At 44.8% G+C, this 25000-nt stretch overlaps 1 protein-coding gene across 1 annotated transcript; it reads left to right on the top strand.

Annotated features, from left to right (window-relative positions):
* Nucleotides 1-208: 208 nt before the first annotated feature.
* Nucleotides 209-17022, top strand: LOC143888563 (uncharacterized). The gene is made up of 3 exons (XM_077393010.1): nt 209-873; nt 7274-10687; nt 16953-17022. Exons 2-3 carry the CDS (start codon nt 7407-7409, stop codon nt 17020-17022), a joined length of 3351 nt encoding a protein of 1116 aa, XP_077249125.1. The 5' UTR covers nt 209-873; nt 7274-7406.
* Nucleotides 17023-25000: the final 7978 nt, after the last annotated feature.

The following is a 25000-nucleotide window of genomic DNA, read 5'->3' as shown; positions in this document are numbered from 1 at the left end:
GAGTTCTCTTTCCTCACCCTCTCTCTCTCCTCTCACCACACGTTTTCCCAAGCTTGGGAAAACGTGGCTTGTTTCCTCCTCCCCTATTGTTTAGAGATTTGAAATGATTTTGGGCTAGTTTTACAAACTTTGAAAAAGAGGCATGTGTTTCAAGCTTATTGGTCAAAAGGATTGCCTAAAACTAAAAGAGGCAAGTGACATATTCTAATTGAGTAGGGAATCATGCCAAATTTCCAACATGCACTCCTCTTTTGGACGTTTCTAATTGTCCTTGATTTAATTCTTTATTTGCAAAATTTTGTTGGGACACTTGGCCTCATCTTATTTACTTCCCTTTGCTTCCTAATTTGTGCAAACAATCTCCACCACACAAGCTCCTTCTATTATAGAAGGGTATGTATTTTGGGCATCTAACCCATACGTTTCACAAGTTTGGGAAAGGAATTCTCTAGATATTTTGATCTCATCCCTTTACTCCTTTCTAAATTGCCATCTTTTTAATCTCAACCATTGCTCCAACATAGCAACTCAAGGTAACCTTCACCTATAAATACCTCCTTTATTGCTCCATCTAGGGGAGGAAAAACATTCTTAGCCTTCTCTCCATCCCCCATCAAGATCATCGAATGCTCCATTTTCAGTCTTCTCTCCATCTCCCTCTAAATTCTTCTAGTCCACCTCTCTTTGTTTGTTTTTTATATTTCGGCCAAAACATCTATTTGGCCTCATTCGTCCTCTTGGATTGTTTTGGCTTGAAATTGCACATCAACTAGGAATCATCTTGAGAATCACCATCAAAGGAAGCATCGTATCCAAAAGACTTCACAAGGGAATTCGAAACTCACGGGGGAGCAACATCAAGCTTCGGAAAAGGTAGGCCAACTTGGAATTTTCTTTTATTCTAAAATGGGGAAGCATACAAATTTCTTCAATTTACTAGAATTTTTGGATTGAGAGACTCCCAAATTCACAAATCTTAAAAAAAAAAGAAAAAAGAAAAAAAGTCTCTGTTCAATAGATTTCAAGAAACTAAAAGAGAAGAAATTCTTTAATTTTGATCTAAAAGTAATTTGCATGCATCCTCTCTCCCCTCTCTCTCTCTTTTCATTTTTTACCCATAACCCAATTGAACCTATGTTGTGGATAATTTGCCCCCTGTATGTGCTGTACACTTTGTGAACATGGCCCTTTTAATTTAAAATTATCATGCATTATGTGAACCAAAACCCATGCACTGTGTTATGCATGTCCTTACAATCCAGCCCCAATTCACCCATGCACCTAACCCAATCCAGCACTAACCCGCACTCCTTGGCTACAACCCTAACCCACGCCCAATCAGCACCCTACCCCATGCCAAATCAGCCCCACAGACCTAAACCCGCAACCCGACCCTGATTCCGCATCAGCCCCACAAATCCGAACCTCGCAACCCGGCCCAGATTCCGCATTAACCCGACCTGAGCCTTACCCAAACCCGAACCTACCCCACGCCCTATCCAATCCCTAACCCCACTCAACCTAACCTGACCTACGTCCAACCCAATCCAGCCTAATCAAACCCCACCCAACCTGGTTCAACTTGAAACTGTACCCAACCTAAGCCGCACTCCTAACCCGCTTCAGCCCCGCAAGCCGCACCCCATCGGCACCCCGAACCCAAAGCCCACGGCCTAATCAGCCTTAACCCCAACGCCTGGCTCAGTCGGCCTTGACTCAAGCTGCAGCCCACTCGGCTCACCCGACACAACTCTCCTGGCGGAACCCAATATCCCACCTCTCTTAGCTATTCTGCAATGTTATCATATCCCCATGCCTAAATTAATCCCAATCGTTCATAGCTATTTCCTCACCTCCCCAACCATCAACTTTCATCCGAACCACACACCCTATATTCTCATCTCTATCCAACAGCCTATCCATATCCAATAGTCCCATTCTCACACCCCATCACTCCATTCATCCGTGGCATAAATCTTAAATGCTACATCCCATGGCCCATGTTCTCATCTCATTCACACCATCAGCCCATCCATAGCATCATCCCACCGAACCATGTACCATCATCCCCACTGTTGCATAACCATCATACCCATACATGCACATCCATTAGTTTCATCCTAGGCAAGCCGTATCACCTAAGCCCAAACCCCTAGCATTCGGCCCTAGCCCAAACCCGCCTAGCGCTTGGTCCAAACCCACCTCCCATGGCCTAGTCGGCCTAATCTAACCCTCACCCAAATCATGGCCATTCGGCCAATCATAGCCAAACCCCTACTCACATCCACTCAGCCACATCCCAACCCGAACCCAGCATGACCCAACTTGAGTCAACCTCTACCCAATCGAATATAATCCAACCCGATCCAAGCAGATCAGCCCAAGCCAACCCAAGTTCAACCCGAGTCGATCCGAGTCAAACCGAGTCAGCCCTTGTTCAACCCAAGTCGATCCGAGTCAGACCGAGTCAGCCCTTGTTCAACCCGAGTCGATCCGAGTCAAACCGAGTCAGCCCAAGTTCAACCCGAGTCGATCCGAGTCAAACTGAGTCAGCCCAAGTTCAACCCGAGTCGATCCGAGTCAAACCAAGTCAGCCCTTGTTCAACCCGAGTCGATCCGAGTCAAACCGAGTCAGCCCAAGTTCAACCCAGCCCATCCAAGTAAACCCAGTCCGGCTCAATCTAATTGGTCCATCCCGTACCTAGCCCGACACCGATCTCGGCATAGACCTTTACCCGAAATTACACTACTTATGCATCCTAATGCTCATACCCACGCCGATGCATCCAATCCTATGCCCAGAACCCATGGCCACACAATACGCATCAAGTCGCACCCCATGACCCATTTGACTTGATCCAACCGAACCTAACCCAACACCCTACTTCCATCCACTTATATCCAGGTTCACCACCACCAGTAGCCTACAATAGCCATCCACAGACCTCATACACTCCCATGCTCCATCTATTGATGCCTTATCCCCATCCCCATCCCATACACCATACATCATCACATACATTCCAACAGACCCAACATGCTTATCCCCATACCCTAACCCCTTATATTCCACATCACTCGGCCATTCACCATAAACTGACCCAACAGTTTCCTCTCCCATTCGACTCAAGCGAGTCGCCATAACAAAGTCACCTAATTGAATCACCTAACTGAGTCACCTTGAACCTGAACCCGAACCGCAACTCGATTTGCAACCCGAATTCATAACCGAGTCCAACCCGGTCTAAGCCGAGTCAACCCGTTAACCCGAGTTCAGCCCGACCAACCAAAACCAACCCGATTCCCAGCCCTTCCAACCCATTCCAATCAAGTCCTACCCAGACCCACCTCAACCCCAACCTAACCATTTGGATCTAACCCGACCCATTTGGACCCAATCCGACTTGACCCAGTTCAACTTGAACTCGACCCAACCAACCAACCCAACAAAATCATGGTCTCATGGCTGAACCAAGGCCCAACCAGGTTCTGACCTTGTAACCAACCCCTCTCCATGGCAGTCTTCCACCAACTTTCCCTATACCCCATCATACCCATAACACATGAACCATGCTATATCTTATGCCCAGCAACACATGTACATGAATGTTCTCAAAACCCAGCAGTGTGTACGGATCCAGCCGAACCCAATTAATTCAAACCGAGTCATCTTTTTATATTCTCCAACCCAATCAAGTCGCAACCCAATGACTCAACTGAGTAACCGAGTTGTGTCCCCAACTTCCTAACCAAGTCATACTCCGCATAACCGAATAACAACCATTTTCGAAACCAATTTGTCCAGTTCAAACCAAAGTTAAAACCCACTAGCAAAATACCCAATGGTTTCAAAACCGATCTCGCTTGGCCTATCTCATAGATTCGCCTCTTGAATCCTCACAATCCAATTTCTTAATGATTCTTTCAAAGCTTAAATTCAAATCCAAATCCGAAGGCCCAATTCCAAAATCCAAACTTGAGTCTTTACTCCAAGATCTCATCTCAAATCCCAAGTTCAGTCGCACCTTTCTCCATCCTTCTCGTTCCCCTACACCTTTCTTCATCCCTTCCATTCCCCTATTCACTCTTTCCTTTTCCTTAAACCCTTTTTGCATGTTAGATATTTTCTTTTACTTAGTTGCATGATTAGTTGCATGTTTAGATTTCTTTAAATTATTCTTATCGTAAGCTTAGAATCACATGCTAGTTGTTTTGCTTTTTAGTATGCTAGTTGCTTTCTTTGCATGATTAGTTGTGTTTGTTAAATTTGGAACTCAAAAGAATTCAAAAATCTTAAAAGAATCTAAGAACTAGTAATCATCTAAGATGAAAAATCCCAATTCTAGGCTCTAAACTTAGAGACCACATTCTAGATTTTCAAAATAGAATTCTTAGAATCCAAAATTCACAAATATACTAGGAATGTAACTTAGGTCCATTGCATTAAATCTAGGTTCATATAGCATAAGTCACTCCACTTCAGATTAATCAACCTAATTCAACCCAAAACAAATCTCCTCAATCTTAAAACAATCACATAGGCACATAGGCATGTAGTTGCATGTAGGATGCACTCCTGGCCCGCATGAGTCTAAACTGTGAACGGCTAAAAGAATTAGAGTGCATTTAGGTTAATAAAATTCACATTCACCCCATTTAGGAAATACATTGAAATTAGATCATAGGATGCATGTCCCGTAGTTAGCACATTAATAGAGAGTTGAATGAGCCATTTAAAATAAATTTAAAAGAGTTAGCTTTTAGAATCGAAGACCGATTATCGGGCAAGAATGGTGCATGTGGTGGATAACTCCCCATACCTTCCATTCTTGCAACCAGGTAGCGAGTCTAGATTTCTGGTTAATTACGAGTCCTAGATCTCACATCTAGGTGGCGACTCTGTCAGTCTCTTTTGTGTGGAATTCGGATTGCTTTAGCGATCCCAAGTTCACATAAAAGATGAATTAAAATCAACAATTAAAATGCACACGCCAATCGCGTGGGTACGAGAGACCAAGAGAGGGCTTGGCGGCACGCGCCCCACCTCTCTCGCGGGATCGGGTCCCACAGTTTGGCGACTCTGCTGGGGACCACCTAACTTCATTACAATTCCAAAGGCTAATTCATTTGAATTTAATTTAACTGGCTCATAAAAACTCTATATTTGTTAGATTAGTTTGTCTTGTTTTATCTTCTCATCACATTTTACTTGAACTTAATCTAACAAAACCTGAAGGCATCATAGATTGCGCGAACTTATTGCACACACTTACATCACTTGCATCTAAACCCTGCATCTCACATGCACACACGTCCTATTTTAGGAACCCGGAGTGTTATCTAGCATGGTTGACTGGGATTTCATCACCTGGTGCCTCTGTGCTAGAGAAGCATTCCACCCTTAGCCTAGCACCTTATGGTGCGTAAACGGATCTCTTGTTCACGTACTGATACGCCGGACACTGGTACAGTATATCGAACATGGATTCGCGCTAAGGGAACTCTTGGCCTTACCCCTAGATTAACCCACACATGCATGTAGAATACGAACACATGTACATCACGTGTGTGAGCCTAGCTTAGGACATCCTACCCATTTGTGTCTAGATTAGGCCGTGGTCCATCTTCCAATGGCTACGATCGGTTCTTAAGTACACAAACAAAGTCATGAGTCGAGATCCTCTCTCCACTCCGCTAGATTAGGATTAGGGTTGATGCCTTCAGGTAGCACTGTTAAAATGCACAAAGATTAAAAGATTTTCCTTTGGGGTTAGGATATAAATCCCATCTTTCCTAAGATCTCATAGGATTAGTCATTCATGATCTATCCGTTGAAAGCAATCCTATGCTATCTGATCCCATCCCTTGATCATACGATTTTCAAACTTCTATTATGTGATTCGATCATGTATCCATACTTTCTTTATACTGGCAGGAACTTATCCTAATCTCGTGTTCATGTAATCCTGATCATTCTTTATCCCTTCTCTTGGCTTGCAGGCATCATGTCTACTCATGCAATTCTTGATTGGATCCGTGGTACATTAAGAGAATCCCATATCTATGCCATAAGTGAGCAAGAGAAAAATCTCTTCGGCTACGTGGCGACCATCAAGCTCGATTGGGGATTACTCTATGCCGCATCAGAGTGTTGGGATCCCGATCATCATGTCTTCCGTTTTGGCAACCTAGAAATGTGTCCCACCTTTGAAGAATGGTGTGCCTTATTGGAATATCCTGTGGATGGCCCTCTAGTGAAGCCATCCTGTGTTCCAGATTATCGTCCTTTGTTCCTTCGCTTGATGAATAATCCAGATGAATCCATGAACTCTTTCATCAAAGGCCAAGAAGTGTCAATGCAGCAGCTGATTGATATTTATCCTCCTATTGGACACATTGGTGCTGTTGATATTCAAAAAGCCCGACGTCGCGCTTTGAGATTCTGCTCCTTTGCTAGGTTCCTCATTGTCCAGCCTTCTCGCTTTGCTTCAGCTGTTCTCTTGGACCTCGTCGATCAAATGGATCGTGGTGCCAATCCAATTCCTACTATGCTTGCAGAAACCTTCAATGGATTGGATGATATGGCTCGTCTTCGTGCTAGTTCAGGTCCAGGCTCTTATGTTCGCTCCTTCGCTGGTTCTTTCTCAGGATGTCCTGCATTACTCCAGGTGTGGTTATGCCACAAGCTAAAAATTGCAGCTCCTGTCCATTTCGATCATACGTTATACACATTCAGTGAATGGCGTCATGATATTTCTTTCGATCATAAAAGCGATTGGGTTGAATGGTTAAATTCTCGCCAACAAGATCAAATTTATTGGCAAATTCCTGGAATCCAAGAAGCTGTCTTCAACATTGGAGAAGCTAACTACGTTCGCCTTCTCGGTCTCAAAAAGACTTCATTTTATCTTCCTGCCAGAATTCTACGTCAGTATGGAAGGGAGCAATCCATTGCGCCTCCCCTTTGTCATTTCTATCCGCCTGAGGATCTCAAGCCCAAGATTGTCAAAGCCGTTTCATCTGCTTGGGATGTCAAAATCATCAAGCCTTTAAAAGAGTCAGCTGAACAAGATTGTCGTCCAAAGAAGAAGTCTAAAAAGAATGCTTAGTTCCATGTTTAATCTTATCCATTTATCTTTGAAAAAATGAACCCTGTACTCAAGCTTTAATGATTGATCAATGAAGTTCATCTTTCTCTCTCATTATCTTGGTCTATGCGTGCATCATTGTCTACTTCTTTCTGATTTTAAAATATGTCTTTCAAATATTTCAGGGCAGTAAACATCATAGCTAACCCTACTACTCCTTGGGTTCGGGTCTCTTCGCGATTGGCGAGGAAATCTGTATCCCCGCCACCTTCTCTAAGAACCCCAGCATCTCCTTCTTTCCCATCCTCATCCTCACCAATGGCAGATAACCAAGATGGCCTTCCACCCGCTGCTATTACCGATACTCTTACCTTGATTCTCCAACAGCTTCAAGAACTCAAAGAGGAGAACCGAGTTATCAAGGCTCAGCTTTCTGAAAAGTTGGGACCGTCATTGTCCAAGGATAAAGGGCCTATGCACCAAGCAGCTACTTCAGCAGCGCCTGCCCAACCAGTGTTCATCAATATCCCTGATAAAGCCGAAGAAGACTTAGAAAAAGAGCAGTACAACGAGGATCGCAGTAGGCCTTCTCAGTTCATGGTTGATAAGTCTGTTATGGAGAAATTAGAGACTCTTACCAAGAAAGTTCAAGACATTCAGTTTCAAGACCAGGGTGGTTTCAATCCCAGTGATCTTACTCTATTTCCCGAAATCCGCCTTCCTGCTAATTTTCAAATGCCAGATTTCGACAAATATGATGGTGTGGGTTGTCCAATCACACATTTGCAAATGTTCACCATCATGTGTCAGCCTCAAGGCTTATCTCCTGAGCAAATGGCTCAATTGTTCCCAGTTTCCCTAACCAAGGTTGCTAGAAGATGGTTCATGGTCTTGGACAAAACTCGTTACAGGACATGGAAGGATATCGGCGAGCAATTCATCAGGCAGTTCAAATATGATGATGGGACAGAAATCACCAGAAAGGATTTAGAGAGAACAAAGCAAGACTCGAGGGAATCCTTTCTGATTTTTGTGAAAAGATGGAGGAGAATAGCAGCTCAGATGATGGAGCGTCCGTCTGAGGAAGAGCAAGTCCAGATAATCATGAAAAATATTTCCCCCCAGCTCCAATATCACATGTCTTTGCAATACTATCCAGACTTCAAACACTTCATAGTGGCAGGTACCCAGATAGAGGAGGCTATGGCTCAAGGTGTATTCAACCGTAGCAACCCAAACCCTAGAGATTTCAAAAAGTCCCCTCCAGCCCAAGTCAATAGCATTTCCCGTTCCAATGCTCAATCCTCTAGGTCCCAAGAACCTCTAGTAATGGACTATGCTCAAACCGCAACCGCACCTCGGCAACAAACCCGGGTAGAATTTACCCCTCTCCCCATTCCATCTTCAGAGGTGCTTAAGCAGTGTCTGGCTTCAGGTCGCATAACCCTACCTGCCATCCGGCCTCCACCCAATCCTCTACCTGCAAATTGGCGAGCTGACTTACACTGTGAGTACCACAGAGGTCCTGGTCATCTTACTGACAACTGCATTGCCTTGAAATACAGAATCCAGAAACTCATTGATGAGAAAGTCATTGCGTTCCAGCCAAAACCCAATGTTACCCAAAACCCACTACCTGGTCATGCAAATCCTCCTGCTGCCGTTAATGCCATAACCATAGGAGATCCTGAGTTTGACCCTCTCACCCTCATATGTGCCTTAGAACCCATCTCTGAACCCCAAATCATATTCTGTGATGAATCATACCTAAGAGAGTCTGTACCTCCCTTGGTAATCACCTATGAGCCACAAGTCCCTCAAATTATCACTTATGATGAGCCTGAATTGGATGAAGTCAGACATGTGACAAGGGGCGGAAGAATTTTCAAACCTGCTGAATTGAGAGTCGAAAATCCAGGGGCATTGGCTCGAGGAGAGGAGCCGCAATATGTGAAAGATCCAGATGATGAAGTTGTGCAGCAGTTGAAGAAAACTCAGGCTGTTATATCTGTATGGGGATTATTGATAGCATCAAAGAAACACAGAGAAGCCGTGTTAAAAGAATTAAATACTACACAGGTATCATCAGAGATATCTCCGGAGCAACTGGCTGAAGTTGTTGCTCTAACCCAGGCCACCAGGGCCATTAGTTTCTCAGATCAGGAGTTGCCTCCTCAAGGTCGGAATCATGCTAGAGCTCTTCATGTTACTATTGTCTGTGGAGGCAAGAAAGTACCGTCTGTGTTGGTAGATAACGGATCCGCCTTGAATGTGTGTCCATTGAGAACTGCCATTACCTTGGGTTTCGGTCCCACTGATTTTGCCGAATCAACCCTTGGTATCCTCGCATATGACAACACCCGCAGAAATGTGGTCGGAGTCCTCACCACCAAGATTGTTATAGGCGGTCAAGAATTTGAGGTTGAGTTTCAAGTTATTGATATCAAAGCCTCGTTCAATATGCTTCTAGGACGTCCATGGTTGCATAAGGAAGGTGCTGTTGCTTCAACCCTTCACCAAAAACTGAAGTTCATCAAAGATGGGAAGTTGTTCACTGTCAGAGGTGACGAAGAGCCAGAAATAGGGCAGATAACAGGAGAAACCTTGATCCTTCCAGTTGCAAAAGCAGATGACTACAACTTGAATGGTTTCGCATTCGACGTTGCTGCTATTTCTTATAAGGACGCCTCTCGGGAGGAGTTGTATTTGCCTTTTGCCATCAGTCCTGTGGTGGCCAAGATGATGAGAAAAATGAATTACTTCCCTGGTATGAATTTGGGCCGTGATCCAAGCAAGGCATCTCACTGGCGCCCAATCAAAGCAAACCATGGAATTTTCGGTCTTGGATATGTACCTACTGAGGAGGAGGAGGAAGCCATGGAAGAATTGTTGAAATTGAAGGAAGAAGTCCGCCGCACTGGAAGGGTACTCCCGATGGCTCCATATTCCTTATCGATGAATGGTCATTTTATCAAAGAAGGTGAGACCTCTACATACTATGGGTTTTCTGAACCATGGTATGACTCAGTGACAGGGATCATGATACCCGGTTTTGAAATATTCAGTGGCCTTGCTCTCCCAGAAACAGAACCGCCGATATATTATGTTGAGAAAGTTGTTGAGGACTGGTTAGTCTACCTTGAGCCAGATGTGCTGGGATCTTTATTTGAAGAAAATGTGCCAGATGTTGATTACTATTCTGAAGAACAAGAAGAGACAGATTGTGAAGATGTGCTGGTGGCAGTTATTCAGAGTAATGATACCTTTACTGAACCTCAGAGTCAGATTGCACCTGCAACAGAAAATCTTTCAAACTGGAGTTCTGATGTTTTTCCATCTTATTTTATTGCTAAGTCAAGTCTAGTCAAGTCGATTGAATCAGTGTCAGTGCCTAGTCCAGGCGAGTCATTTTCTGAGTTTATTTACTATGTGAATCCTGAGCCTGTTCAGGATGAGTCCGATAATAATAATGTAATTTCTTTCAATTCAATGAAATCTGATTCTCAGTATGTCTCTGTGTTTGCTTCTGACTTTAATAATAATGATAACACTCCCTCCTCAGACGAGGAAGAAGGGATCGATGAAACTCCCCTTGAATTGCAGCATATGCTCAAACAAGAGGAGGAGCGCCGAGCCCAGCCTCTTAAAGATGAAATCGAAGTTATAAACATCGGAACAGAAGATTTAATACAGGAAATACGAATTGGAAATACTCTATCCTCTGAAGAGCGCGATGAATTAATAAACCTACTTAAGGAATATAAAGAAGTTTTTGCCTGGTCCTACAAAGATATGCCCGGGCTGAGTGAAGACATTGTTCAGCACAAGCTACCTTTGTTGCCAGAAATTAAACCTAAAAAGCAGAAGCTAAGGAGAATGAAGCCCGAGTGGGTCTTGAAAGTAGAAGAAGAGGTTACTAAGCAATTGAATGCTGGATTTCTGCAAGTGGTGGAATATCCAGAATGGCTCGCAAATATAGTACCTGTACCCAAGAAAGATGGAAAGGTGAGAATGTGTGTAGATTTCAGGGATTTGAACAAGGCAAGTCCAAAGGATGATTTTCCTCTACCACATATCGATACCCTGGTAGACAATACGGCCGGGCATGAATTACTATCGTTCATGGATGGTTTCTCGGGCTACAATCAAATTAAGATGGCACCCGAGGACATGGCTAAGACCTCGTTCATTACACAATGGGGGACATATTGCTATCGGGTAATGCCATTTGGTCTTAAGAATGCTGGTGCGACATACCAAAGAGCAGCTACAGCCTTACTCCATGACATGATACATAGAGAAGTCGAAGTTTATGTCGATGATATGATCGTAAAAGCCAAGGAAAGGAGAGATCACATCCCGAACCTTAAGAAGTTCTTCGAAAGAATTCTCAAATACCAGCTTCGCCTGAATCCTAGCAAGTGTGTATTCGGGGTTACCTCTGGTAAGTTGCTTGGATTCATGGTGAGTCAAAGGGGTATAGAGGTGGATCCTCAGAAAATTAAGGCTATCCAGGAGATGCCGCCGCCTAAAACCGAGAAGGAAATTCGGGGATTCCTAGGAAGGATACAGTTCCTAAGGCGATTCATCGCTCATCTGACATCAACCTGTGAACCTATCTTTAAGCTCTTAAAGAAGAACTCTTCCAAAGAATGGACAGAGGAATGTCAGCAGGCCTTTGAAAAGATAAAGCAAAGTTTGTCTGAACCACCGATAGTAGCACCAGTGATACCAGGGCATCCTTTGCTGCTTTACTTGTCAGTAACAGAAACCACAATGGGTTGTATGTTAGCACAGCAAGATCCAGAAACCAAGCATGAAAAGGCTGTGTATTATCTCAGTAAGAAAATGTTGGAGTATGAACAGAAATACACTGTCCTAGAAAAAACCTGCTTAGCTCTGGTCTGGGCTACTCAGCGACTCAGGCATTACCTTTTATCACATAAGGTCTTGCTCCTGTCAAGGATGGATCCTCTGAAATATCTCTTTGAAAAACCAGCCTTGACAGGCAGGACTGCCAGATGGTTATTATTGTTGTCTGAGTTTGACATCACCCATGTAACCCAAAAATCAGTAAAGGGCCGAGTCATTGCTGAGCAATTGGCAGAAGCACCCCGAGAAGAAAATCAGCCTTTCAAGCCGATGTTCCCAGATGAAGAGATCATGATGATAGAAGATGAATATCCAGAAACTGGTTGGATCCTATATTTTGATGGAGCAGCAAACCAAGCAGGACAAGGAGTAGGGGCATTGCTTGTGTCACCTCGAAATGAGCATGTTCCCCTTGCCGTTAAGTTACAATTCAATTGCACCAACAATATGGCAGAGTATGAAGCATGCATTGTTGGGCTTGAGGCTGCATTGGCCTTAGGCATAGAGAATCTTGACGTATATGGAGATTCGAAGTTAATCATTTGCCAAACTCAAGGAGAATGGAGAACCAAAGAAGAAAAGCTATTGCCATATCATGAGTACTTGGATGCTCTTGCTAAACAATTCCAGTGCATCACTTTCAGTTATCTGCCAAGGTTGAAGAATAGATTTGCCGATGCCTTAGCAACATTAGCTTCTATGATTGACATACCTCATAATATGAAGATGAGGCCCATCACGGTTCAAGAGCAATGGGCTCCTGCATATGTTGATGCTATAGAGATAGCTGCAAGATGTCCCGATGGTAAACCATGGTATTCGGACATAAAGAACTACATCTCAGGCCAGGGGCATCCCAATGAGGCATCAAGTAAAGAAATAAGGACTTTGCAGAGATTGGCAGCTAATTTTGTCATTTGTGGAGGAGAGTTGTATCGACGGTCTTTCGATGGAATTCAACTCTTATGTGTCACTGAAGATCAGGCAGAAGAAATTCTCGCAGATATTCATGAAGGGGTGTGTGGGCCTCATATGAATGGAAAGATGCTGGCAAAGAAGATCCTACGTCTGGGGTACTATTGGCCAACATTGGAAACAGATTGTCATACATTTGTGAAGAAATGCTATAAATGTCAAATACATGCGAATCTCATCCATGTACCACCCACCGAATTGCATTCTCTTACCTCTCCTTGGCCGTTTTCGGTATGGGGAATTGACATCATTGGCAAGATTTCACCCAAGTCGTCTAATGGTCACGAGTACATACTCGTTGCAATTGACTACTTCACCAAGTGGGTTGAGGCCGCTTCTTATGCAAAGCTTACATCCGCATCAGTTGCCAAATTCATGCGCACCAACATCATTTGCAGATATGGAATTCCCCATGAACTTATCTCAGATAACGGATCTCATTTCAAGAAAGAAGTAATCACTCTTTGCGAAGAGTTCAAGATTAAGCATCATAAATCCTCACCTTATCGGCCGCAGACAAATGGAGCGGTAGAAGCTGCAAACAAGAATGTCAAGACTATCATTAGTAAAATGTCAGAAACTTATAAGGATTGGTCGAATAAGTTGCCGTATGCCTTGTGGGCTTACAGAACATCAATTAGATCTTCAACTGGGGCAACCCCCTACTCTCTTGTTTACGGGATGGAGGCAGTGCTACCTGTTGAGATCCGTGTACCTTCGCTTCGAGTATTGACTGAGGCTAAGTTGCCAGAAAATGAATGGGCAGATGCCAGGTATAAAGAGCTGAACATGCTAGATGAGAAGATGTTAAAGGCGCTTTACCATGTGCAAGGTTACCAGCGCAGAATAGCCCGGGCTTTTAATAAAAAAGTTAAAATCAGAGATCTAGAAGAAGGCAATCTTGTTTTGAAAGAGAATCGAGCACCAGTGTTTGACCCAAGAGGCAAATTCAAGCCAAATTGGTCAGGACCATACATTGTGGACCAAATCTTACCCGGAAAAGCCGTCAAGCTCCGTAATTTAAATAGAGAAATATTACCGGAACCAACAAATCTTGATCAACTCAAGAGGTTCTATGCTTGAACACCAAAAGGCCGTCCTTTGGCCGAATAAATCCCAAATTCATAACCCAAAATTAAAAAATATATAACCTTTTGCAAACCCTTTCGAGCCTAAATAAAACTTTCCTTCAAAACCCAATATACTAGGGGCATCCGCCCTGAACTACGCATGACCTGATCCCTACACCGGGGTACGTAGGCAGCTCGGTCAAATCGAGTTCGGTTGTTTCAAAAGAAGAAAATCAATTATTCCAGGCAGAAGTTGAAAAAAAAAAAAAAAAGAGAGAATAAAGAAAAAATCCATACAAAAAGAAAAGAAAAATTGAAATACCTTCGAATTAGGGGCGTTCGCCCTGAACTACGCATGACCTGATTCCTACACTGGGATACGTAGGCAACCTATTCACAGGTTCGGTCGAAATTCTTGCAAAACCTTAAGCCATTCTTTGAAAAGCCCTACCTCACCTATAAAGTCCTTTTTGGTGTTCAAGTAAAAAGAAAAAGAAAATGAAAAAATAAAGAAAAAGAAAAAAAATGGAGCTTGAAGATCCGCTAGATTGAAAACCTGAAAAGGCGATCTAGACAAAATTTAGGATCATTCCCCTGCTAAGTTGAAAACCTGAAAGGGCGGCTTAGGCAAAAGTTAAGGGGGTGGCCTGCTGAGTCGAAAACCTGAAAAGGCGATTCAGGCAAAAGTTAAGGCCGAGCGGTCCGCCAAGTTAAAAATCCAAAAAGGAAGACTTGGTCGTGGTAAGATGGGGTTCACGCCAGAAGAATTACAGCAATCTCTGAAATCACAGTAGGTCAGGCAAAGCTAATAACAACAATTCCTGAAACTGTGGACATTAATTCCAAAGCAATCCGAAAGTTGATAGAAAGATATATGAAGTATCACTGTATTAAAAATAAGTGAAGATGTTTATCAATGGAGAAACGTTCTTTAAAAGAGGCTAGTCTAACCCAAAAGAAAATACTGATAAGTCAGAAGCATCACGAGATTACTGGAGTAATCTCTCTTGTTTTGTCCTTTTATTACAAGTGTCTGTGATTCTATTTTTTAGAAAAATTTACGAACTCTATTTTTAGAATTGTTGTAGGGTGCAATCACTCTGAAGGCAGGTTCATTAACAGGTTTTGAGGAACTTGGGAAAAGGTGACATTGTCATGAATGGCGAAAAATCTTTGAAGAATGATCCCTGGTCAATGAATAGAAGAAGGATAGAATGCCTCAAACTGGGGCAGGTTGCTAATAAAGTGGCATCTCATATTTAAGCTCTGAAAGTCCTTTGTTGCATGGTGTCATTAAATCCTTTGCTTCTAAAGTTGTTAATTGAAAATTTCGATTTCTCTCAAAGCTCAAATCATCATATCTCTCTGAATTCATTTGAAAAAGATATTTTCTCTCTGAACATCATACAACTATGATGTCTCATTTCCTTGGAATCCGTACAAATACGGTATTTCATTCTCTTCGAGTCCATACAACTATGGTCTCTTATCCCCTTTGAACATCATACAACTATGATGTCTCATTTCCTTGGAATCCGTACAAATATGGTAATTCATTCTCTTCGAGTCCATACAACTATGGTCTCTTATCCCCTTTGAACATCATACAATTATGATGTCTCATTTCCTTGGAATCCGTACAAATACGGTATTTCATTCTCTTCGAGTCCATACAACTATGGTCTCTTATCCCCTTTGAACATCATACAACTATGATGTCTCATTTCCTTGGAATCCGTACAAATACGGTATTTCATTCTCTTCGAGTCCATACAACTATGGTCTGTTATCCCCTTTGAACATCATACAACTATGATGTCTCATTTCCTTGGAATCCGTACAAATACGGTATTTCATTCTCTTCAAGTCCATACAACTATGGTCTTTTATTCCCTTTGAACATCATACAACTATGATGTCTCTTTTTCTTGGAATCCGTACAAATACGGTATTTCATTCTCTTCGAGTCCATACAACTATGGTCTCTTATCCCCTTTGAACGTCATACAACTATGATGTCTCATTTCCTTGAAATCCGTACAAATATGGTATTTCATTCTCTTCGAGTCCATACGACTATGGTCTCTTATTTTCTTTGAGCATCACACAAATGTGACATCTCATTTCTCTCCGAATATCCATTCGAAAATGGTATCTCATTCTCTCGTTGCCCGTTTGTGAACGGCACCGCAGCGGGATTTTCTTTTTTATAACATTCTAGTTCTAGGATTTCATTTAGGGTCTTGCATTATATTAGGTTGCATCTTGTCCAGAGGGTCCTTTGTTGACTAAAGCTACGCAAAATGCTGTTATCTCTTTTGCTTTGGCATCTGGTTACTACGTCACCACTGCCAAAGAGGGACATCTGTAGACACCCTCATTTTGCTATACTTTAACCAACAATAACCTAATATTTTGATCCGTGGAATTTCATTGGTAAAGTATGCACCCTCAAATTTTCTGAAAACCAAAATGATAAAGAGATGTACTGATTAGATCCGAAAAATTGAAAAATACCCTGACTGGTGAATTTAGTGTGTTAAATCCATGTGAGAGTCCCTCTATCATGGATTTATATGTTTTGGGTCATTAATATCTCGATCTGACTTTACGGATCATCAATCGGGACAAAATAAGCTAGGATCACTTCACAGCCCGGGACCTGATTCCATTCCGAGACCCGATTTCCATAAATCGTTAGATCAGGGGCAGATCTTGACCTGAGTGTCTTTCCTTACTAAGAATTTGTGATCATTTAGTCAAAATAGGATCGATCAAGGTTAATCTCAAATTCAGATTAAACATTGGGTTACTTAATTGAGCAAAAACCCAGTGAAAAGTCACGGATCAAGGCGGGATAAGAGAGATCCGTCGAAATTGTCCCGTTAAATCATCGATATCAAAACTTTCTAATGTCTCAACTATTGTCAATATCATGGTTTAATAGTTTTAACCGTTGGCCCAAAGTTGATCGAATCAGTTGGTTCGTTCGGACCACCAATTTACTCGATCTTTGAAAAAATGATCTACCGACGGAGATCGAAGGCTCGCATTGGTTGAAAATTCTGAAAACAGTTTTCTATAGCAATATTGGGCTTAAATGAACGAGAAAAAATCAGGGATTCCAAAGGCGAAAGAATTATCGGAGTCGGATGCCAAAATCTCCGGAAAACGACATTTTTTCATTTTCGAGAGAGTTCTCTTTCCTCACCCTCTCTCTCTCCTCTCACCACACGTTTTCCCAAGCTTGGGAAAACGTGGCTTGTTTCCTCCTCCCCTATTGTTTAGAGATTTGAAATGATTTTGGGCTAGTTTTACAAACTTTGAAAAAGAGGCATGTGTTTCAAGCTTATTGGTCAAAAGGATTGCCTAAAACTAAAAGAGGCAAGTGACATATTCTAATTGAGTAGGGAATCATGCCAAATTTCCAACATGCACTCCTCTTTTGGACGTTTCTAATTGTCCTTGATTTAATTCTTTATTTGCAAAATTTTGTTGGGACACTTGGCCTCATCTTATTTACTTCCCTTTGCTTCCTAATTTGTGCAAACAATCTCCACCACACAAGCTCCTTCTATTATAGAAGGGTATGTATTTTGGGCATCTAACCCATACGTTTCACAAGTTTGGGAAAGGAATTCTCTAGATATTTTGATCTCATCCCTTTACTCCTTTCTAAATTGCCATCTTTTTAATCTCAACCATTGCTCCAACATAGCAACTCAAGGTAACCTTCACCTATAAATACCTCCTTTATTGCTCCATCTAGGGGAGGAAAAACATTCTTAGCCTTCTCTCCATCCCCCATCAAGATCATCGAATGCTCCATTTTCAGTCTTCTCTCCATCTCCCTCTAAATTCTTCTAGTCCACCTCTCTTTGTTTGTTTTTTATATTTCGGCCAAAACATCTATTTGGCCTCATTCGTCCTCTTGGATTGTTTTGGCTTGAAATTGCACATCAACTAGGAATCATCTTGAGAATCACCATCAAAGGAAGCATCGTATCCAAAAGACTTCACAAGGGAATTCGAAACTCACGGGGGAGCAACATCAAGCTTCGGAAAAGGTAGGCCAACTTGGAATTTTCTTTTATTCTAAAATGGGGAAGCATACAAATTTCTTCAATTTACTAGAATTTTTGGATTGAGAGACTCCCAAATTCACAAATCTTAAAAAAAAAAGAAAAAAGAAAAAAAGTCTCTGTTCAATAGATTTCAAGAAACTAAAAGAGAAGAAATTCTTTAATTTTGATCTAAAAGTAATTTGCATGCATCCTCTCTCCCCTCTCTCTCTCTTTTCATTTTTTACCCATAACCCAATTGAACCTATGTTGTGGATAATTTGCCCCCTGTATGTGCTGTACACTTTGTGAACATGGCCCTTTTAATTTAAAATTATCATGCATTATGTGAACCAAAACCCATGCACTGTGTTATGCATGTCCTTACAATCCAGCCCCAATTCACCCATGCACCTAACCCAATCCAGCACTAACCCGCACTCCTTGGCTACAACCCTAACCCACGCCCAATCAGCACCCTACCCCATGCCAAATCAGCCCCACAGACCTAAACCCGCAACCCGACCCTGATTCCGCATCAGCCCCACAAATCCGAACCTCGCAACCCGGCCCAGATTCCGCATTAACCCGACCTGAGCCTTACCCAAACCCGAACCTACCCCACGCCCTATCCAATCCCTAACCCCACTCAACCTAACCTGACCTACGTCCAACCCAATCCAGCCTAATCAAACCCCACCCAACCTGGTTCAACTTGAAACTGTACCCAACCTAAGCCGCACTCCTAACCCGCTTCAGCCCCGCAAGCCGCACCCCATCGGCACCCCGAACCCAAAGCCCACGGCCTAATCAGCCTTAACCCCAACGCCTGGCTCAGTCGGCCTTGACTCAAGTTGCAGCCCACTCGGCTCACCCGACACAACTCTCCTGGCGGAACCCAATATCCCACCTCTCTTAGCTATTCTGCAATGTTATCATATCCCCATGCCTAAATTAATCCCAATCGTTCATAGCTATTTCCTCACCTCCCCAACCATCAACTTTCATCCGAACCACACACCCTATATTCTCATCTCTATCCAACAGCCTATCCATATCCAATAGTCCCATTCTCACACCCCATCACTCCATTCATCCGTGGCATAAATCTTAAATGCTACATCCCATGGCCCATGTTCTCATCTCATTCACACCATCAGCCCATCCATAGCATCATCCCACCGAACCATGTACCATCATCCCCACTGTTGCATAACCATCATACCCATACATGCACATCCATTAGTTTCATCCTAGGCAAGCCGTATCACCTAAGCCCAAACCCCTAGCATTCGGCCCTAGCCCAAACCCGCCTAGCGCTTGGTCCAAACCCACCTCCCATGGCCTAGTCGGCCTAATCTAACCCTCACCCAAATCATGGCCATTCGGCCAATCATAGCCAAACCCCTACTCACATCCACTCAGCCACATCCCAACCCGAACCCAGCATGACCCAACTTGAGTCAACCTCTACCCAATCGAATATAATCCAACCCGATCCAAGCAGATCAGCCCAAGCCAACCCAAGTTCAACCCGAGTCGATCCGAGTCAAACCGAGTCAGCCCTTGTTCAACCCAAGTCGATCCGAGTCAGCCCTTGTTCAACCCGAGTCGATCCGAGTCAAACCGAGTCAGCCCAAGTTCAACCCGAGTCGATCCGAGTCAAACTGAGTCAGCCCAAGTTCAACCCGAGTCGATCCGAGTCAAACCAAGTCAGCCCTTGTTCAACCCGAGTCGATCCGAGTCAAACCGAGTCAGCCCAAGTTCAACCCAGCCCATCCAAGTAAACCCAGTCCGGCTCAATCTAATTGGTCCATCCCGTACCTAGCCCGACACCGATCTCGGCATAGACCTTTACCCGAAATTACACTACTTATGCATCCTAATGCTCATACCCACGCCGATGCATCCAATCCTATGCCCAGAACCCATGGCCACACAATACGCATCAAGTCGCACCCCATGACCCATTTGACTTGATCCAACCGAACCTAACCCAACACCCTACTTCCATCCACTTATATCCAGGTTCACCACCACCAGTAGCCTACAATAGCCATCCACAGACCTCATACACTCCCATGCTCCATCTATTGATGCCTTATCCCCATCCCCATCCCATACACCATACATCATCACATACATTCCAACAGACCCAACATGCTTATCCCCATACCCTAACCCCTTATATTCCACATCACTCGGCCATTCACCATAAACTGACCCAACAGTTTCCTCTCCCATTCGACTCAAGCGAGTCGCCATAACAAAGTCACCTAATTGAATCACCTAACTGAGTCACCTTGAACCTGAACCCGAACCGCAACTCGATTTGCAACCCGAATTCATAACCGAGTCCAACCCGGTCTAAGCCGAGTCAACCCGTTAACCCGAGTTCAGCCCGACCAACCAAAACCAACCCGATTCCCAGCCCTTCCAACCCATTCCAATCAAGTCCTACCCAGACCCACCTCAACCCCAACCTAACCATTTGGATCTAACCCGACCCATTTGGACCCAATCCGACTTGACCCAGTTCAACTTGAACTCGACCCAACCAACCAACCCAACAAAATCATGGTCTCATGGCTGAACCAAGGCCCAACCAGGTTCTGACCTTGTAACCAACCCCTCTCCATGGCAGTCTTCCACCAACTTTCCCTATACCCCATCATACCCATAACACATGAACCATGCTATATCTTATGCCCAGCAACACACGTACATGAATGTTCTCAAAACCCAGCAGTGTGTACGGATCCAGCCGAACCCAATTAATTCAAACCGAGTCATCTTTTTATATTCTCCAACCCAATCAAGTCGCAACCCAATGACTCAACTGAGTAACCGAGTTGTGTCCCCAACTTCCTAACCAAGTCATACTCCGCATAACCGAATAACAACCATTTTCGAAACCAATTTGTCCAGTTCAAACCAAAGTTAAAACCCACTAGCAAAATACCCAATGGTTTCAAAACCGATCTCGCTTGGCCTATCTCATAGATTCGCCTCTTGAATCCTCACAATCCAATTTCTTAATGATTCTTTCAAAGCTTAAATTCAAATCCAAATCCGAAGGCCCAATTCCAAAATCCAAACTTGAGTCTTTACTCCAAGATCTCATCTCAAATCCCAAGTTCAGTCGCACCTTTCTCCATCCTTCTCGTTCCCCTACACCTTTCTTCATCCCTTCCATTCCCCTATTCACTCTTTCCTTTTCCTTAAACCCTTTTTGCATGTTAGATATTTTCTTTTACTTAGTTGCATGATTAGTTGCATGTTTAGATTTCTTTAAATTATTCTTATCGTAAGCTTAGAATCACATGCTAGTTGTTTTGCTTTTTAGTATGCTAGTTGCTTTCTTTGCATGATTAGTTGTGTTTGTTAAATTTGGAACTCAAAAGAATTCAAAAATCTTAAAAGAATCTAAGAACTAGTAATCATCTAAGATGAAAAATCCCAATTCTAGGCTCTAAACTTAGAGACCACATTCTAGATTTTCAAAATAGAATTCTTAGAATCCAAAATTCACAAATATACTAGGAATGTAACTTAGGTCCATTGCATTAAATCTAGGTTCATATAGCATAAGTCACTCCACTTCAGATTAATCAACCTAATTCAACCCAAAACAAATCTCCTCAATCTTAAAACAATCACATAGGCACATAGGCATGTAGTTGCATGTAGGATGCACTCCTGGCCCGCATGAGTCTAAACTGTGAACGGCTAAAAGAATTAGAGTGCATTTAGGTTAATAAAATTCACATTCACCCCATTTAGGAAATACATTGAAATTAGATCATAGGATGCATGTCCCGTAGTTAGCACATTAATAGAGAGTTGAATGAGCCATTTAAAATAAATTTAAAAGAGTTAGCTTTTAGAATCGAAGACCGATTATCGGGCAAGAATGGTGCATGTGGTGGATAACTCCCCATACCTTCCATTCTTGCAACCAGGTAGCGAGTCTAGATTTCTGGTTAATTACGAGTCCTAGATCTCACATCTAGGTGGCGACTCTGTCAGTCTCTTTTGTGTGGAATTCGGATTGCTTTAGCGATCCCAAGTTCACATAAAAGATGAATTAAAATCAACAATTAAAATGCACACGCCAATCGCGTGGGTACGAGAGACCAAGAGAGGGCTTGGCGGCACGCGCCCCACCTCTCTCGCGGGATCGGGTCCCACACTTGGCCTTTTGGGCGCCTTGGACGATGTCTTGCGAAGACCATGGGCACAAGGCCATGGCATATGGTGAGGAAAGGACCACGGTTGCCAAGGTTAGGCACCGGAATGCTTGGCCTTGGCTTGCCAAAGCAGGGCATTGCTGGGTTGGGCTCCCTTGGCCTTCCGGGCGCCTTGGACGCTGTCTTGGGAAGACCATGGGCACAAGGCCATGGCATATGGTGAGGAATGGACCACGGTTGCCAAGGCTAGGCATATAGAGAGGAATCGCATTTTTGCCCGGATAGGCACCGGAATGCTTGGCCTTGGCTTGCCATAGCAGGGCATCGCTGGGTTGGGCTCCCTTGGCCTTCCGGGCGCCTTGGACGCTGTCTTGGGAAGACCATGGGCACAAGGCCATGGCATATAGTGAGGAATGGACCACGGTTGCCAAGGCTAGGCATATAGAGAGGAATGGACCACGGTTGCCAAGGTTGCGCAAGTTTTGGGCATTTTTTGCCCGGATATGTCCAAGTATGCCCCGATAGGCCCGTTACGCCCCGGTATGACGCGTATGCCCGGATAGACTCGGTATGCCTTGGGATACATGCGTATGCCCCGATAGGCTTGGTACGCCCCGATATGCGCACGTGTGCCCCAGTAGGGCTCGGTATGCCCCGGTATGTACGCGTGTGCCCCGATAGGCCCGGTATGCCCCGAGATGCACACGTGTGCCCCAATAGGGGTCGGTATGCCCCGGTAGGTACGCGTGTGCCCCGTAATGCACGTTTCGCTGATCTCCCCGCATGTCCCGCCCCTATATGTAATACTTACTTACTTACTTTCTTTCTTTCTTGCTTGCTTGCTTTCTTGCAATGGTTGGGAGTGCCCGGCATGCCCCGCTGCAGAGACCAAGGGCGCAATGACTTGGCACCGCGGATGCCGGGACTCCGGCACTTCCCGTGGCACTGATGGTTGGTTCCAAAGACAAAAGGCCGTGCAAGGCCACCGCACCGCGGATGATTTTGCTCGTGCTGGCGCCTTTGTGTGGCCAAAGAACATGCGCGAATGCTCGTGTCGGAAGGGTTGGTGTCCTGGCCCCGTCGGGTGTCACGAATGCTCGGTTGCGAAGACCATGGGACCAAAGCCATGGCACGTCGGATGATGGCTCCAGCTGGCGCCCCGGCACTTTCTGTGGCATTGATGCTCGGTTTCAAAGACAAACGTGCGCAGGGCCAGGGGACCGCAGATGACTGCTCGTGCTGGCCTCGTTGGGCGGCATTGATGGTCGGTTGCAAAGAAAATGCGCGATTGCTCGTGTCGGGGACTGGCAAGCCAAGGCCAAGCGAGCCATGGCAACGCGGATGATGGCTCCAGCTGGCGCCCCGGCAGTTTCTGTGGCATTGATGCTCGGTTTCAAAGACAAACGTGCGCAGGGCCAGGGGACCGCGGATGACTGCTCGTGCTGGCCCCGTTGGGCGGCATTGATGGTGTGTTGCAGAGAGCATGTGCGATTGCAAGTGTCGGCCGGGTTTGGGTTCCCTTGGGCTTTCGGGCGCCTTGGACGCAGTCTTGCGAAGACCATGGGCACAAGGCCCCTTGTTCTATTCGCTCTCGTCTTGCGCTTGCTTCCAAGGTCCTCCATGACCTTCCCCATGGCCTTGCTAGATCCCCCCCATGACGCATGACCTCTGTCCGTTGATTGGTTTTGAGTGCACACCATGCCCGGCTTGGCACCGTGTTGTCGCTTGAGTGGCATTTGGATCGTGCATGGTGGTGGGCTACCTGCCAATGCGCACAAGCCTTTCACACTAGCCTTGCGCACGAGCCTTGCACAAAAGCCTTGGACACAAGCCTTGCGCACAAGCCATGCACACAAGCCTTGCACACAAGCCATGCATACAAGCCTTGCTCACCAGCCTTGGGCACTGGCCCATCGCACTAGCCTTGCACACAAGCCTTGCGCACTAGCCTTGGGCACGAGCCTTGCGCACTAGCCTTGGGCACTAGCCTTGCACACAACCCTTGGGCACTAGCCTTGCGCACCAGCCTTGCCCACAAGCCTTGCACACCAGCCTTGCACACTAGCCTTGCATACAAGCCTTGCACACTAGCCTTGCACACAGGCCTTGCTCACTAGCCTTGGGCACTAGCCTTGCGCACTAGCCTTGGGCACTAGCCTTGCACACAGACCTTGGGCAGTAGCCTTGCGCACTAGCCTTGCCCACGAGCCTTGCACACTAGCCTTGCACGCAGGCCTCGCAAGCTAGGCATGCTTGGGCGAGCAGCTCCCGCAGCAAGTCGGCGGGTGTAGGCATGGTTGGGCGCAGATCCCGCATCGTCTCGTCGCGTCTGGGCGCAAACCCGTCGCGTCTCGTTGCGTCTTCAGAAGTCGTCGCTAACAGCACCTTTGGTTGCCACTGGTGGTTAGGCGGGTTGGTTGCGCAAACCCTATAGGAGGGTGGCATGCTGCGGGGCGCTGGAATGCGCAGGTTTAGGGCGTTTTTGCCCGGATAGGCACCGGAATGTGCTGGTTTTGGGCGTTTTTGCCTGGACAGGCTAAGGAATGGGCATGCTTTGGGCGTTTTTGCCCGGATAGGCACTGGAATGGGCTGGTTTTGGGCGTTTTTGCCTGGATAGGCTAAGGAATGGGGCATGCTTTGGGCGTTTTTGCCCGGGTAGGCACTGGAATGCCTGGCCTTGGCTGGGCATTGCTGGGTTGGGCTCCCTTGGCCTTTCAGGCGCCTTGGATGCTGTCTTGTGAAGA

The sequence above is a fragment of the Tasmannia lanceolata genome, unplaced genomic scaffold (genome assembly GCF_043159265.1).
Source record: "Tasmannia lanceolata isolate RefF3 unplaced genomic scaffold, GAP_Taslan_0.1 ptg000012l, whole genome shotgun sequence".
Taxonomy (NCBI): Eukaryota; Viridiplantae; Streptophyta; class Magnoliopsida; order Canellales; family Winteraceae; genus Tasmannia; species Tasmannia lanceolata.
This window is presented reverse-complemented; position numbering and strand designations above follow the sequence as displayed.